We start from the raw sequence: 16,900 nt of genomic DNA, 5'->3' as shown, positions 1-16,900 counted from the left end.
GAACATTATCTTTGAAATTCTACCATATAACAAACAGATTGAGCAAGAGAGGTGACTTTTTTCTTTTCTATACATGGAAATCAGAAAATATAAATGAACAACAAAAAGATAATCTCACCTTCCCCAGGAAAACTGTTATTTACACTTGGATATATCTTTTTGAAAGTGGGGAAAGGAAGTAGGGTATGAATCTTCTAACTCAGATTTCTTAAGCTTGACTGAGCATAATTTTCCAGTGCTTGTTTTATATGTAGATTTCAGGGCTTTGGCTCAGACCTACTAAATCAGAATTTCTCAAGGAGAAGCTAAGAATCTCTGTGATTAACATCATCCCAGATGGTTCTTAGGACCAGATACATTGTTGTAATTCCGAAGACCGTGGTGGGGCATCTTCTTAGGAAGACGTTCTTCATAGGCTGCTAATTCCCGGTGATCCAAGAACTGGGATCCAAGCTAATTCATTATTCTGCCCCTTGGTATTCTCTCCTTTCTTCTTTCTATAATTTGCCTCTCCATTTTACCATTTTTCATAGTTTCTACACACAAAGGGTGAGCAAGGAGGTAGCATTTTGCTGAGACAGGTCCATTTTGCTCATTGTCCATTGTACATGCATTCAGTTGGTGGGTGAGGAGGAAGTTGAACATGCTGGCTAAGATTCAGGGTTCAGGTGGGGGCTCTGAATGCCTCCCCTTTTAGAACATGGTATTTTCTAAAATTAAAAGCATAAATATAGAATTAACTCCCATGTATTCATCACCCAGGTTCAATTCTTATCAAATTGTGATGAGTTTTCTTTCATTTGTATTCTCTCGCGTATTGTTTTAAAGCAAATCCCAGACATCTTACCATTATCCGTAAATGTTTCAGTAATATCTCTAAAAGATAGGAACTCTCATTTTCTTTTGAACTCCAGAATCTTATAAGAAGACAACATATGGCTGACTGGAACTCTCCCACAACTTCACAGAGCCTCAGATTAAGGGGAGCAAAGACAGTGACTTATGGTTTTTCCTTAAAAGAGCCCAGAAAGATCACATTTCTTGCATTCGTTATTGAAAGGTATTTCTCCTTGGTAAATCCAGGTTATATGAGTTTATGGGGAGAACAGAGAACTTGTGGCCAGGGATTTGAGAGTGAGTGAGGAGGTGAAAAGGTGAAAATGATTGAAAGTAAGTTCTTACCTGATAAAGATATGATAAAGCTTCATGGAATGTGCATTAGAGTCCTTTTTGAATGCCTTAACTGTTCACTGTTGGAGTTTAGAAACCTGTCTCCTAACTGTACATCGTCAGGGGGTTTTTTAGCTGAGTGTTTAAGTACCAGCTGTAGTTGAAATAATGTCTGTGCACCTATCTAAATGGTAATGAAATGCTAACTGATTCATTCATTTGCTTTTCCTCAGTCTATAGCATCAAAGTGAGGGGAAAGGGATGAGACATTTGGCATCTGACATTTGTTTTAAAAACTGGGGACACACACGTATATGACCTAGCCTAAAATTTGTTTCTTTCTCCATCCTTTCGAGGCATTAAACATTCTAAGGTTTGTTAGGATACAGTAGAAAACCATTAATTTTTTATAAATTCTCTCCTTGGATTAGAATGCTGAGATTATTTAAAATTAATGCAGTGTGAACCCAAAGGTACTCTGGGATTTACTACTGTGGAACTTGACTGTTCAATTACAGATGTTCTGTGTGGTGTGAAGATAATTTTATGGTGCATGCTTGCAGAACGGAAGAGATGCCTGCCTGATGTGGCATTATAAAGGGTAGCAAGTGGCACTATGATCATTTAAAACACCAACTATTCCCTGCCTCCATCTCCCGTGTGTACCTGCTGTCCCTTAGAATATTGTGGTCTTTGCTGCTCCTTGCTGAACTCATTGTGCCCAGGTAACTGATATACAGATAACTTCTTAGGTAGATAAGAATGATATATTTTTCTTTTAACCCAAGTTGCTTGTTGAATGAATGAATGAATGAATGTCAAGGGAGAGTGTAAGGTATGAACCCATGTATGACTTCTTTTGGGGAAAGGGTGAGGTTAGATAAAATCAACCATAACTCTTGCTAATTAAAGAATCTTTCAAATACAAACCTAGCAACGTTTTTTAAAGTATTGAAAAATAGTAAAATTTTATGTTTTTGAACATGATGAAAGTTGAATTTATGTATGTCAAATAACTTTCAGAGTAGAGTCATTTATGTTCCTATGTTGCCGCCTTGCTTACTATATGCCTGAGAGAATGTAGCACAGTCTTGAGGGTCGGCCCTGAAACCTTAGACCAGATCTTACATGGGAAAGACTAATTTTTAGGTCAAGAGGAGAGAAGAATGAGCCACGCATCTCTCATAGGGATAATGAAAATCGACAGCCAGGTAGCAGAATAATTAAACCCTTAGGTACAAACACAATTTTTTAAAAAATGCAGAAATTACAGTTATAATGCTTTAAAAATCATTGTCTTTTTCCTATAAGCTTGCAAACCAGTTACTCAAATTTCAGGGGAAAAGAATCTATTTAAGCCTTTTTGCATCTTAATCCATAAGAAATACTCAGTAACAGGTAGAGTGCTTGTTGCATATTAATAAACGTGTGCTCTTGTGCTTTCCCTCTGCAGAGGAGTTAAAAAACCCAATTACTTTATTTTCAATTCGATTCAGCTATAGGGTTATATTAAATATCTACACAAAATTAATCCTTTCGTTGGCCCAGTTCTGTATGAAAGTACTAACAAATGGTGAAGATTTTGTGCAAATAAATGGTGACTCATAAAAATGTAGACTCAGCTACAGATGTTAGTTCATATACCTTGGATATGACAACTGTACAAGAATAGTGTCAAAAATGCACTACTTGAGACACAAAGCAACCCGTGCTTCCTGATCTGGCCTCCCGTCAACAGGAAGTGGAAGTCTGTGATGCTTCACAGACGTGAGAACTGGAGCTCAGGTTGGCTTTCAGCATGCTCAGCCTTCCGTAGGTCATTTGACAGCATCAGGTCTTCAGGCTGATCGTATTCTGCTCGGAAGCATCGTGCCCTTTAATCAGTCATCCTTCTGTGTGTCCTGCCGTCTCTAGCTCTGGAGTTTCCCTGACCAGAGTCTGGTGGTTCACTTTGGACCATTTCAGAGCCCCTGTCGAGGCCATTTTAGCCAGTGCAGCTGATTTCTTCATGCAGGATGTCACATGCTCCCCTAGTGCTTTTAAGATAGTGTTGCTAGCACATGTACCTCACTGTTTGATGAATGGGGGTGTGTATGTGTGTGTGTGTGTGTGTACACATACACACACACACATAGATACATGCACATAGATTTTTTTCCTGACTCTTATCAAACACACCCAAGAATGCTGAAAGTTTACACCCAGGCCTCCCAGCAGGTATGACCATAGTCTGGTTTCTAAAAGTCTGAAGAACCTGTTTGATCACTCGTGAATGGGAACAGGACACTGCAATGGCTGGGGTTTTGTTACTGCAGGACACGTGGCTTTCACGTTGCACCACCATCTGCTGTTACCAAACTGTATATTCAGAAAATGGCTGTATGTTTCTTCTGGCAACAGGGTTGCCATTTACAGCCACACACTGCATCAGACAGTAATATTTTCTGCTAGTACTTCTTTAGGGCTTAGTTATTTCCTTCACAATATCCCTGGTCAGCTGTACCGACATGTCCTGCGGGATTTCCTTACACACTGGGGAAGGTGGTCTCGAGGTCAGATAGCACATGGCTGCTGGGCTCCTCCTCCTGGGATTCCTCCCGTGGTTTGCCTTTGCCTTCTCCTTGTGGGCACTGCTCTGGTGGACCCACCCCCACCTCACCCTACAGCCGAGGCCGGGTCTATGGCGCCCCCCTCGGCATGGAGCCTGGGCCCTCCCTGTCCCACCTCCCGGGTCAAAGAGGTGGAAGTGGCCACACGCTATGAAGCATGAGGCTGTCAGTGGCGACCCTGTGCCAGAAGAAGCCTGAGGAAGGTGGGAGTCCATAGAGCATCTTGAGTCTGAGCTGGGGAAGTGGGCTCCTCCCAGAGGGGACAGGTGGAGACCTGTAGGGGCCATAGCGCTTGTCTTAGTCCCAGCATCACAGCCAACACCCACGTCCTGAGTTCCTCCCACTGTGGCAAGACGTGACTTGGGCCAAGGGGCTGTCAGCTGCTGCAGCGTGGTGCCCTCTTGGAGGCATTTTTTAAAAAATAGATTTCTTGGGATGTAGTTCACATACCGTACAGTTCGTTCATTTAAAGTGTACAGTTCAGAGGCTTTTAGTATATTCACATATGATTCACCTATTACCACCACCAAATTTAGAATATTTTCATCATCTTGAAAAGAAAGCATACCTTTTAATTGCTCTCCCTCTCCAAGCTCTCCCTCCCCCACTGATCTATTTTCTGTAGGTTCCCTACTTGGGGCTTTCACATGAATAGAATCATATAATCTGTGGTCTTTTGTGACAGGCTGGTTTCGCTCAGCCTAGTGTTTGCAAGGTTCACCCATGTTGTAGCACGTGTCAGTACTTCAATCATTTTCATGTTTGAAGAATATTCCATTGTCTGTATATACTACAATTTGTTTATCCAGTCACCTGTTGGTGGACATTTAGGTTGTTTCTACCTGTTAGCTATTGTGCATAATGCTGCTATGAACATTAGGGGACAAGTTTTGGTGTGACCACGTTTTCATTTCTCTTGGTTGCATACCTGGGAGTGGAATTGCTGAGTCACATGGTAACGCTGTTGAATCATTTGAGGAACTACCGGACTGTTTTCCAGACTGTTCTCCACTTTACAATCTCAGCAGCTGTGTGTGATGGTTCCAATTTCTCCACATCTTCACCAAATTTTCCAAACTGTTCTCCACTTTACAATCTCAGCAGCTGTGTACGATGGTTCCAATTTCTCCACATCTTCACCAAACACTTGTTCTGACGTTTTGATTCTAGCTAGCCTAATGGGTGTGACCTCATGTAGGTTGTGAGAGGATTTGGGAAGGAGTTTCCTTTTCTAAGAGTTTTTTTTAATGCAGTATGTTTTTTGGGCATTCCCTTTCCTAGTCTCTGTAAAAGCATGACCACTAAGAGGGCAGTGAAGGCTGCTAAGTTGCCTGTCATAATAATGAGATTTCAGTATTTGTTAATCCAAAAATTTCATTGAATGAAACCAACATGGAATACTTTAACACCTTGACTGCCACACTAGAAAAAAAATTTTTCCTTGGGGCCACGGTGTTTTATTATGAAAACAGGATAAAAATTTTGAAAACAGAACGATCCTTTCTCATTTAATGAAAACATTGTTATTTTTTATTTTCTGTGTGTGAATTATATGCAACTTGAAAAATAGTTCATGTGGTTCCCATGGTGAAGAGACATGTGAGTTACATATGCTTCACAAGGCCCTGGGCTCAAAACTAGTGTGAGTTAAATACAACTCACGTGGCAGTTAATGTGTTAAAATGTTGGAGTTGAAGGGAAGAAGAGGTGGGCAGAGAAGCAGGCAGGTGGCATAGCTCCTGGGGGGTTGGTCTCTCCCAGGAGACTGCTCCGCCTCTCATCTGTGTGTGTGGCCCTTTTGCCTTTCAGGAGGACTGGCGTTGGCGCAGGTGCTGTTTTTCTATGTCAAGTACCTGGTGCTCTTTGGCGTCCCAGCCCTGCTCATGCGCCTGGACGGACTCAAGCCGCCGCCCCTCCCTCGCTGCGTGAGCACCATGTTCAGTTTCACTGGGATGTGGAGGTCAGTGGTTTGTTAACATCCTCCAGGGGTGTCCGGTGGGAGGAGCCACGGCTGGGCCCACTTTGAAGAGTTCAGGCCACTGTCCTCTCCCTGCCCCTCACTCAAGCCACATTTGGCACTTCGATTTCTTCATCTGACAATAACAAACTGACAATCCATGCTTTCTGGACCTCCCTCAATTATTATAGGGCTACATAGGTGAGATAAGAAAGTTTCTCTCTAAGTCTGTGTATCAATACACAAAGAGTTACGTTTGAAGTGGTTTCTTGCCAACTTGGGACATGCTACTATATATCGATTATTTTATTGATTTCTCTTTTTCTTGCAAATGACACCTGTATAAGTGGGACCGTTAAGAAAAATAAGATTCAGGATAATAGCACAGACCAGTGTTACTGTTTACTAGTTCTCGGATCTGGGTCAATTTACTAAATCTTTCTACGTTTCAGTTTTCTTACCTTTTAAACGATAGTAATGATAGTAATGATAATACCCATCTCCAAAAGTTGTTTTGAAGATTAAATCACCTGATGCATTTAGAGCAGCTGGTACATAGTAGATGTTTACCAGTGTTAGCTTTAAACCTCACATTATTCCTATACTCAGTGGACATGGACAGACAGATGTTTTTTTCTGAAATTTTTTTACTATTCTTGATATTTTTCCCCGTAAACTTGTGGTTAGTCTGGAATCTTTGTTCCCTGAGACCCTTGCCGTTTCTGATTGATGTTTTCCAGATGCACTTGCTTGCTGCTGTGTTTTTCTTATCCCTTCCAGGGTGTAACGTGTGACAGAATTGCTGTTGCAATTGCAAACCTCACGTGAGAACCTCAGGGTTGGCCCCGTCACAGCCATGGGAGTTGGCACCTGCCTAAACTTTGCTCTCTAGGTACCCTGTGCGCCTCTCGCCAGTTCTCGCCCTGTTCAGAGTTGCCATACTGGTTCGTTCATGTGGCTCATTCTTTTATTTCATCTCTGTAGGCAGAAACCTCAAGACACAGGTAGGGGAGGAGCTCAGTGAATACCTACTGCCTTATCCAACGCTGCTATTCACACAGGCGGGTAGCATTCAACATCCTGGTGTAACACGCTAACTCATTACAGATGCTGAGTTTATCTGAGCCCCTTTAAACACACTTTGGTCCAGTTTGCTTCTTGGGGTTAGAAATTTTGTATGGTTACTGCAAGAAATGTCAAGTAATTGCTTTGATCTGTCCTTGATTACTTCATTAAATACCACAGGTTGTCCTGTTTTAATGGCAAGATTGGGGGAGGTTGATAAAAGGGGCTCTCTCTAACAAGAAGGCCAAGGAGTGTTTTTGTTTTTTTATTCAAAGGGTAAGCCTGGTTGGAAGGCTCTGTTAACTTTAGACCTACTCATAAAGGAATTTACTAAGCCAGTGGGTTGGGGACGTGTCACAAGTGTCTGGTGTGAGCCCAGCATGCGTACTCAGTGTGAATGCTTGTACTAATGCATTTCTTGGGAAGTACGTTCTCCTAAAAGGCTTCTCCAGCGTTGGCTGGCATAATAAAAAACCATGACTTCCGGACAGGCACGCCGGCTCCTGGTTGCTCGTCCACAAATACTAATCCATCGCTTGTCACAACAGACAGTTTAGACAGTTGACTACATCACACACTCAGAGTGGTTTCTTATTGACATTTATTTATTTGATTTGATTAATTTATTCTTTGTCCAAGAAAGACCCTCAGTTTCTATATAAACCAGAGGTGGAGAGACGTGTCTGTGAAGACCTTTGTTGTTTTCTTGATTAGAATTAGACTCAAATCATTTAAACCCCAGGCTACTGAAAACAGTTTCTCCTCCCTCTCAGTTTAAGTTTTAAGACAAATGTAGGGAAGAGAGTAATCATGAAAAGTTACTCTGAGGAGGAAGCCCTGGGGTGGCCTCTTAGGGTGATGTGGTTCTAAAAAGAGGTGTTTCTGAGGGCGTGTGATGAGATATTAATAATGATACTATTATTATTGGAGTGACCCAGGCTCCTATCCCAGCTGCTTCAACATGCCTTGGGTGGAGATCTTCCCTCCACATCTGCATTCCCTATAAGTTTCTTAAAGGGGTTTCCAGTTTGCCAGTTATACTTAGAAACCCTGGAGTCTTTGTACACAATGACCATTCTGTAATTAGTAGCTGAATTTAGGAATGGAGATTAATTCTCCGAGCTACAGTACACAAAACATGATTCAGAAGTGGTTTTTAATCGAAAAAAGAACAAAAATTACAGCTTAGTATTTTGCACTATTTTCAGATGCTCCTTCATCCTGAGGAAGAGGAGGCTTACCACATTTCTTGTTCAGTATCTGGTAGCATAACTCTGACATGGTTCTCATCCCCACGCTCTAACTTTCCTCTTTAAGAATGCTGGTTAAGGGGGAAAAAGTTTTGAATTTGCAATTTCTACTAACTGTTAACTTTGAGTTTTTCTGGACCATCGGTTGAGGTGCTGCTGCAGACAGGGACTGGCTCCCTCTTCCTGGATTTAGGTCTCAGAGGAATTTAGTCACGAATAGATATGAGAGCTGGTGACGCACGTCACTCTGCCAGCCGTGACAGCCATTCACATGGTGGCACAAAGGGCAGGGTGGATGGGAAGTGGAGGGAAGAGATATAAAGACAGTATCTAGAGATCGTTTGATGGTTACCCAAACTTCTAGAAAATCTATACTGGATGAGTTTTAGAATTAATGATGAGACGTGAATTTTTGGCCTACCATTTGAAAGGCGCCTACGTACCTGCGCACTGTGCTGACGGATTGCAGCATCTTTCAGCCCACTTAGCACTGAGAGAGGACTTGAAGCCAGCAGCCTGCTGTATCAGAGGCATCTGAGCTCGACATCGTAGAACAGATGAGATTGGCCATTACCAGAGAGATAATATTCTTCGACATGATAGCTCAAATTGACCATGAAAAATTGCTGTTCACCCAGATGGCTCAAACCTGAAACTTAGGACCTGACGGATTTGTTTATTTTCTCTCCTAGCTCTTTAATATAATCTCTCCTTAAATATTTGCAGGCATAACAAGACCCTAAGGAGTACACGTATTCCCACTTGCTTGACTTTTCTGTGGTCTTATGGACCTGAGAAATTGAGAATTTTCTGCTTAATTTTTAGGTTTCATGTTTTAATTCAGATGAGCTGAGATGTAGAATGAGCATCTTTTGCCAGGAGTCATTAAAGATGACATTGCATGTCTGAGGTTCCAAATGAGACATCTGATCCTAATCTGACATTTGATTTCTAGCTATGGAAGCAAAGCGTGTGAAGTGATAGAATTTCCCATGGTAGCTGGTGTGAGTTATGGGTCAGTTTCAATTATCTGAGGAATCTTGCACAGCTCGCTCTCTGCATTTCTTGAATTATGATGCTCTCGGGTCTACACAGGCAAACTCATGCATCACTGCTTATCCCAGAGGGATCTGGGTGCTGTTGGTGGCTGCTAGACCTTAATATATGGGGATATTTTCAGGCTGGGAGTGGGGAGGATCTGGAGGACTCTTCTTCTGGTGGGGCATTGATTGCATGGGGCTGTTAGGTCAATAGAAGAATTTAGGGCCCTAGGTGGAAAGTGGTCCAGGCATGTGGTAGGGGATGAACCAGCTCCACAGACTGCTGGCTTTGCATCAGTTCCGCTTTTGAATTGTGTTTAACCTCCAGTTGCGGGGCAGGGTGGCAGACACGGAATCGGTGAAATGTATGTCACGTGTACCAGCATTATTGGGTAGAAAGCAGGAATAGGGTGAACATAAAGAAGAAAAGGTAAAATAGATGCTGTTAATAAAAGTGCACTTTTTTTTTTTGGAGGCAGTCTAGTGACTAAGTGCTTGCTACTCACAATATGACTTTGGGCAAATAATTTAAGTTCCCTGCGGCCATCTTTTCATCTCTAAAGTGAGGATAATGATAGTACTTGCCTCTTGGGGATGACATGAGGATTGATCGAGCTTGGCATATAGTAGGTCCTCAGGAAGTGGTAGCTTCTTAGTACTGTTTTTTGGGCTTCAAAATCTAACAGCCAGAGGTGCTGACAGCTCCGTGCTGAGGGGAAGCAGAGAGCGGTGACGAGACTGGCTGAGGACAGGCTGCAGTCCAGCTCCACGCCTGCGGTGTGGTGATTCAGACGCCGAGACGATGGTGGGAGAGTCACGGGCTCTGTGATAATATGGATGCCCAGGAGCCGGCACCGTTTGCAAAGCCGTGCTAATGAGCAAGAACTCTGCTGGTTCATTCAGAGGGGGAGGTCATGCTGGGGCAGATTTGGGGGACCCCGATGCTTCCATTTTGAAATCCATGTCACCCACGTACCGTTACCCAGCCCTGCCACCTTCCGCCTCCTTCAGCCACCCACCCTATCAGGCCTTTCTTCTCTGGGAAATTAGAAAACAAACACATGGTGTAAATTTTACTCTCATGTCCGTAATAATGATTATTAGCTAATATTTTGGTGCCTGGGTTTGAATCCTGGCTAGCTCTGTATTCAGTGCTTCAGTATATGATTCTACTTAACCCTCGCAACCACCCAGGGAGGCAAATACAACGATTAGTGCTATTTTAATACCTCAGAAACTGAGGAGTAGGGAGGTTCGTGCTTACCCCAGCACCAGGATGCTGGCGGCCAACTCCATCCCACGTGGCTGGAGCTAACAGAAAGACAGAAGTGGAAGGGAGTGCAGGCATCACCTAGGGACATGGCTCTGCTCCTAGTCTTTCACCCGACAGATGAGGAAACCGAGACAAAAGCGACATGACCTCTCTGGGTACCTCTTGCAGTCAACCCTCCTCTCTCACGATCCCTTCTCAACAGACTCAGAAGACAAACCTTCCTTCCCATGACATTCATATTTTAAAACCCCCTTACCTTTTCCCCCAGATGTAGGTGTCCATGGATCAAAGTGGAAAAGGGCTACCAAGGTGAGGCAGATTTTATGACCCATCATCACGTTTTGCTTCCTGGGTTTGTTTTTGCTTCAAAGACAGTGTGTGTGTCCTCCTCTCCATCTTCTCCCTGTGTGGGAGATGATGATGATGATGATGATGATTATTATTATTTAGTTTTCTCATTTATCTATAAGCTCTTTGATGGCTTTTAGAGTAAGAAGCAATCCGCTGCATGGAACACCAGGCATCTTCAAATGGAGGGCGCTGGTCACCAGTCACTGGAGCGTGGTGTTAGCACAGATCTGGGCCAGACTGCCGGGGTTTGAACCCTGGTGTCACCACTTACTAGCTGGTGACCTCCCTTAGTTTCCTTCTCCGTAAAGTGGAGATACTGTCCTGCCCACCTCGTGGAGCAGCACGAATGGAGCACACCCTACTTGCTCACACCCACCAGACTACAAGCCTTGTGGCCTAGACTTTGTAGGTAGAGCAGGATATTCTTTCTGTAATATAAAGGAAAATACTGTAAGGTTTGACTCAGTTGTATTTGATTCTGAATTCGTGAGCAGCCAGACAACCACTAAGAACCAGGGATTGCTGAGAACAAAATACATTGTTTTAGTTTTTTAAAAAATCCTGTTATAATTAGCTTATTTATTCTTGTGTAATAGTATTATTCAGAAATGATTTAGATACCATCATCGTCAACGAGAATCAGAGGCACTAAGTAATATGTCCCAGGTCACGTAGTTAGTAAGTGCTAACTGCATTCAGATCCTAATCTTCTTAGTCAGAAAGTAAGAAATGCATTTGCTCGTAGATGAGTATGTGATGATTTTTGTACATTCAGTAGCACCATGGGTGGATACATTTCCTCTTTTCATTGTACCAAGAAGAAAGACAGAAGTATTTAGTGTCTTCCGTTTTGTGAGTCCTGAGATTGCAGACTACTGTAGCCGCGGGCACTGTTGCTTTGTGTTGGCTACTGCAGGCCCACCTGCCATCTTCATCCTAATCCACCTGTCTGCACAGACACTCAAAGGCTTTTCTCTTGGCGTACTAGCAACATTCTCTGATACCATCCGACTGCTTCCCTACTGAAACAAAATGAACACTTAGTCTGCTGTTAGAACTGTAAGCTGTAGTTAAACCTGCAGGGTAAAATTTATGGTAGATTCTTTGGTTGTCATGCTTGGAAATGATGTCTTATTCTTTAGCATAGTGTACTAGACTGGCTCCAATTCGCCCTTCCAAATTCTTCTTACTCACCTTACATGACCATGGTACAGAACAAGTGCCTGTTCCTCAGTCCAGCCCACGTGGTGCTCTCACACCTCTGTGATGTTGGTGCTGGCTTTCTAGCACTGCAGGGCTCACTCTGGACCCGTCTCCTATCAGGCAAAACACCACTGAGCTTTCACAGGCCAGGGACTGTCATACCTTCCTTACTTTGTATCTGGTATTTTGCTTTAACACAGCCAGTGTATCTGCATGTAGCAAGAGCCTTGCATCAGCTCATTGCTATCCCATGATGGTCTGAGGAACAGCCTCATCAGATTCTCCTGGGAGCTTGTTAGAAACGTAGGATCTTGGGTCCCACCCAAGACCTACAGAATCAGAATCTGCTTTTTGGCAAGATCTCCTAGGAGCATTAGATGCACATTAAAATTTGAGAGGCACTGGGCTAGATGACTCCTCGCGCCTCCTTCTCCCTGACATACATGGCTCTGTAGACTACCTGGGTGATGGCCATGAGTAACTGGAAGTGTGAATTTTCAGTATCTTACATTCACATGCGTCACAGGCCCCAGAAGAACCTGAATGGGAGCTCTCCTGACTTTCCCAGGGGATGGGGCCGAAAAAGGACTAAGGAGATGGGGGAGGATGAACCTGACCAGCTCCAAGGCAGGGAGGGCACTGCAGGGCAGCTCTTTGATGGAGGGTAAGGAATTGAGGAAGCCAAACTTAGAGGCACTCAAACCAGATGGGGGCCACTGTTGTACAGCCACAAAAATTAGGAAAAGTGAGCTGCCCCATTTGTTGTCACAAGATGCATTTGTCCTCCAACTTGTTTTTCTCTGTGTGACTTCTCCTCTTCTCTGCCCTCCTCCCACTGTTAGGCTAGAATTGCTTCTTGTGTGTAAGAAGCCCATGTATAAGGGATTCTGCCACCCAGTAAGGGATGCTCAACCTGTCCTGGCTGCTGGCTGAGTCCTGCAGACAACCTTCCTAGGATCATGGGGGATTGCCAGCCCAGCCCATCCCATTGCAGGGAGGGATATAGTTCCCTGCGAGACTGTTTACATAGGAGAGCTGGCCTACCAGGCTTCTGGAAAGCAATGCCAGGGACATGGCCTTACTGTTGAAATAGAGATGACAGGTTCAAGTAGGCATTACATTTCTGGGAAGTGTTGCTAGCTGCAATGTATAGAGGATTTTCTAAGAAATTAATTAAAACATACATCATGTGTATCCTATAGGTGCCACCTGGGTTGTGATTAGTGTGGGCTTGAGAGGCAGTCAGGCAAGGTTGCTTGCTGTTTTATTCTAGTTGAGGGTCTTCGGCTGGTGGTGGGGAGCAGCGATTATTAGCAGACTAAGGGAAATGGATGTGCAGAGCCTTGGTGGCGGCAGTAGCCCAAATCTCATTATGACACGTTGTCATCAAAATGTAAATCTGCATATAATATTACTGATCTGGTTGGCAGCTGACTTAATTGGCTGTAGTAATTGTCACAGCAATATATTTCCCAGACTACTTATATTTTTCTTGCAGTTGGGATTAAGTACCCTTCTTGCAGGGTGAGGTTTCACTGCAAAAATTAACAACTAAGTTCTTAGGTCCCCTAGGATTTCTCATTCTACACTAGAGAGAAATGTGGTGTATCTGAGATAAGGTGTATTTCCTCCAGAGAGTTGTGTGGTCACTCACTCCGAAGAGGCTGAACCATAGGGAAACCCGAAGGACTGGTTTCATAGGTTATGTGTTCTGTGTTTCATGTCCCATTAGACAGCAGATTTAATTTTCCTTAAGTTACTAACAAGATCATTTACCAGTTTTTGCCTTTGATGCAGTCATTATCAACTAAAACATGACCTGCGTGGCTGGCGTGGTCGAGGGTTGGAAGGGACCTGACCTCTGCACTGCAGACCCCGCGGGCAGACTGCAAGCTGAGGAGTCCATCTCGAGTCCCCCAGTCAAAGGTTGCCAGGGCAGACACTCTGACCTGCAGCTGCTGAGCTGTGACAAAGCTGCTTTTCACACAGACAGCTCTGTGAGCTTATTCCAGGGGATTTTATTTATCAAGGATTAATGGAAATTTGACTCTTAGAACCCCCATTTCTCTCTATTTGTAGTCATTGCACACTGGGCCCCGTGGTGGCCTGCACCTCCCATGTGTACTGTCTGCCTCTGGAAACCTGGTAACTGTCTTCCTGGGTTCAGCTTCAGAGCCTGCAGGTGAACGCGATCTGCCCCGTCTAGCCTCCCCTCCCTTTGGGCTCAGCTGACTGTGGAATGTTCCTCTGACTCCTCCCTGATAGCCCCTCTCCAGGCCAGAATCCCCACCTTAGTCCTTTGTTTTTCTGGATACACTCACGTGTGTTTATCCTCCGGGAAGGCACATGTCCAGACCACTGTTTCTGGGGGAGCGCTGACTCTCCATCCATCTGTTCGTCCATTCATTGATGGAACAAACATTTGCTGAGTCCCCATTACGTGCCAGCAACTGTGCTAGGTGCTGGGGATATGGTCGTGAGCAGTCCAAAATAAGCAAAAGCATGTGCTCTACTGGAGTTTGCTTTCTCAAGTGGGGAGACAGATAAATAAACATAATAAGTAAGAAAATAATATCCTATGTTGGGACATAATAAATGCTGTGGAAAAAATAGAGCAGGGGAAGAGGGATTTGGAGTTCTGGGGAGTCAATGACATTTCTGCAAGCACTGAATTAGTGATGACTACACCATTGCTCCTAGGGGAAATACAGAGTTAGGTTCCTACCAGCCTCTGGTCACAACCTTTTCATCAACTGACCAATATGTGACTTTGTTTTATGTGCGTTTCTGCTTAACGACACCTCCTTTACTACATATTGTTGATTCGTTAACATCGAACTCATGGCCAACAGCACTGTAACTTGTGCCTGAACAAAGCTTATCTAATAGTCATGTTTTCTCCATAAGGCACATTGTAGCCATTTTGTGCTTAGGAGCACTGGATAGCAATTCAGCCCTATGCTGGGGGGCCCTTTTAAACAGTGACATCACCAACAAAGGCACAAAAATGTGGGAAAAAAAAAAACTAAATAGATGGCAAAAAGGATGCTTGTTTACAGTGTGAGAGCTGAAGCAAGAATGTGGAGTGTGCCTTGTTTGACTTCACCATGTCAGTGGCTCAAATTTGCTGCTATGCTGAGCTTGTCTATGAATGACTGCAGAAGTGCCTCCAGTATGGATTTTGGGGTTACAAATAAATTTTAATGACTAGGTGAATTTGCAAATACAGAATCTGTGAATAATGAGGATTGACTGCCAATGGGTGATGAAGGTAGGCCTTACTGAGAAGGTGACGTTTGATGAAGACTTGGAAGAGAGCACGTGAGTCGTGTGGGTTTCTGGAGAAGTGCTCCGGAAAGAAGGTGCAGCCCATGCAAAGGGCCAGGGGCATGCCTAAAGTGCTCAAGGAATAGCAAGGAGACCAATGTGGCTGTCGTGGAGCATGGAGGAAATGGGGGTGGGAGAGGACTTGGTAAGCCATTGTGTATCCTTCTTTTTTTTTTTTTTTTTTCCACCTTAGACGGGGAGATGTGGAAAGAGGTTTAAACTGAGAAGTGACACTGCACTGTGTCAAGGCAGAAGCAGTAAACCAGTTAAGAGGGTGTTGACAGTAATCCAGAGCCAAGCCTGTATGTTCACCACTTAACTTTCCTGCAACTCCTCATCTCTAAATCACTCCCAGGTCACAAATGGAGCGCAGCTCTTGGAACTCAGCTGCGTTTTTGAAGCATCTCAAAGAGAGATGAACTATAGGGTTGCAGTACCTGGTGCCTGTCTGAAGATGTGCTTCCACTTGAAATTGAACTAATGGAAGTTTTAGTTTCTATAGAGCAATTTGGCACTCCGCATTATTAGTCTTGCACATTCAAATTATTTTAAACATAGGTTGCCAGTAATTAGATAGAAGAATACTCCATTGTTTTTCTGAATAAAAGATACCTATTTCCTTACTAAGTTTCAGCTTTCTTTTTTACAACCATGATCCCAGCCCCGGAGAACCACATCTCATTCACCTTGACCGGAAAGGGGAATGTGGCTCAACAGATTGCCTGCGTGAAGATATTTGCGTCTGAAGTAGAGTAGGGAAATAATTCATGTCACGTTGCTGCACCGCTGTAATGAATACAGAAAATACTTTAGGTAATGCATTATTAAAGCATGCATGGCAGAGCTTCCGTGTATACAATTTGAGCATGAACTTATTAGCATTTCAGGTTGCTACCTCTTTTAGATTTAATTAGATTTCAGGCTTCAATCAATTTATTAAATGAATTTCTCACTGCTTAAAAGGTGTAATATGTTTATGACAGTAGCTTTTCATCACTGTTCTCATTTCCTCATGCGCTCAAGCAGGTCTCAGCTTCCATCTCTGATTCCAAGCCAGAGGTTCTTTTTCAAAGATGCTGTGCTGTATAAATGTAGCCTCTTCCCTGCTTGGGGAGGCTGGAGCTATGAGGAGGGTTATTTTTTATCCATATTGTCTTATTAACACGATGCATCTCTCACAGATCTACCACCCGTCAGTATAACTAACACATCATCATGAAGCACTGTCTCTGTTTCAGCGGCCCTTTGTCACTGTGACTCTGCTGTTATTTCGGCGCAAAATTCACAAACCTTTATTTCTATTGTCGCGGGGAGAGCCTTGGGACTATTCAAATAGTGGGAAATGAGGTGTAATGAATCAAACCATTTTAGTGATTTGAAAGACGAACTAAAGAGCTAGACCATAAAGTGCAATAATTTAGAAATGTTCTGCATTTGTTTAGAAAAACAGAACACTTGTATGAGTTACTGGAGCATCCTAACCCCACCTCTATCATTCCTGCCTGTATGGACTTAAGTCAGCCCCTGGGCCGTGATTGCCTCTCATCTATGAAGCAAGGCTCCTGATGTCTTTCCATCCAAAGGCAGGGGAGGGAGGGGTCTACTTGATTTTTTTGTGGTTCCTTCCAGCTTTAGGCTCCGTGTGTGTGTGCGGG

The 16,900-nt window shown here is 43.6% G+C and overlaps 1 protein-coding gene across 6 annotated transcripts in view; it reads left to right on the top strand.

The window, feature by feature from the left end:
* Positions 1-16,900, top strand: part of HHAT (hedgehog acyltransferase) — a 277,822-nt gene that overhangs the window by 101,351 nt on the left and 159,571 nt on the right. For all 6 annotated transcript variants that reach the window (XM_012638345.1, XM_012638347.1, XM_012638346.1 and 3 more), the window contains one exon: positions 5,589-5,739. In XM_012638345.1, the coding sequence (XP_012493799.1) occupies positions 5,589-5,739 (151 nt within the window). The remainder of the gene's footprint in view (positions 1-5,588; positions 5,740-16,900) is intronic.

Source organism: Propithecus coquereli, unplaced genomic scaffold (assembly GCF_000956105.1).
Source record: "Propithecus coquereli isolate 6110/MARCELLA unplaced genomic scaffold, Pcoq_1.0 Scaffold129, whole genome shotgun sequence".
Classification (NCBI taxonomy): Eukaryota; Metazoa; Chordata; class Mammalia; order Primates; family Indriidae; genus Propithecus; species Propithecus coquereli.
This window is presented reverse-complemented; position numbering and strand designations above follow the sequence as displayed.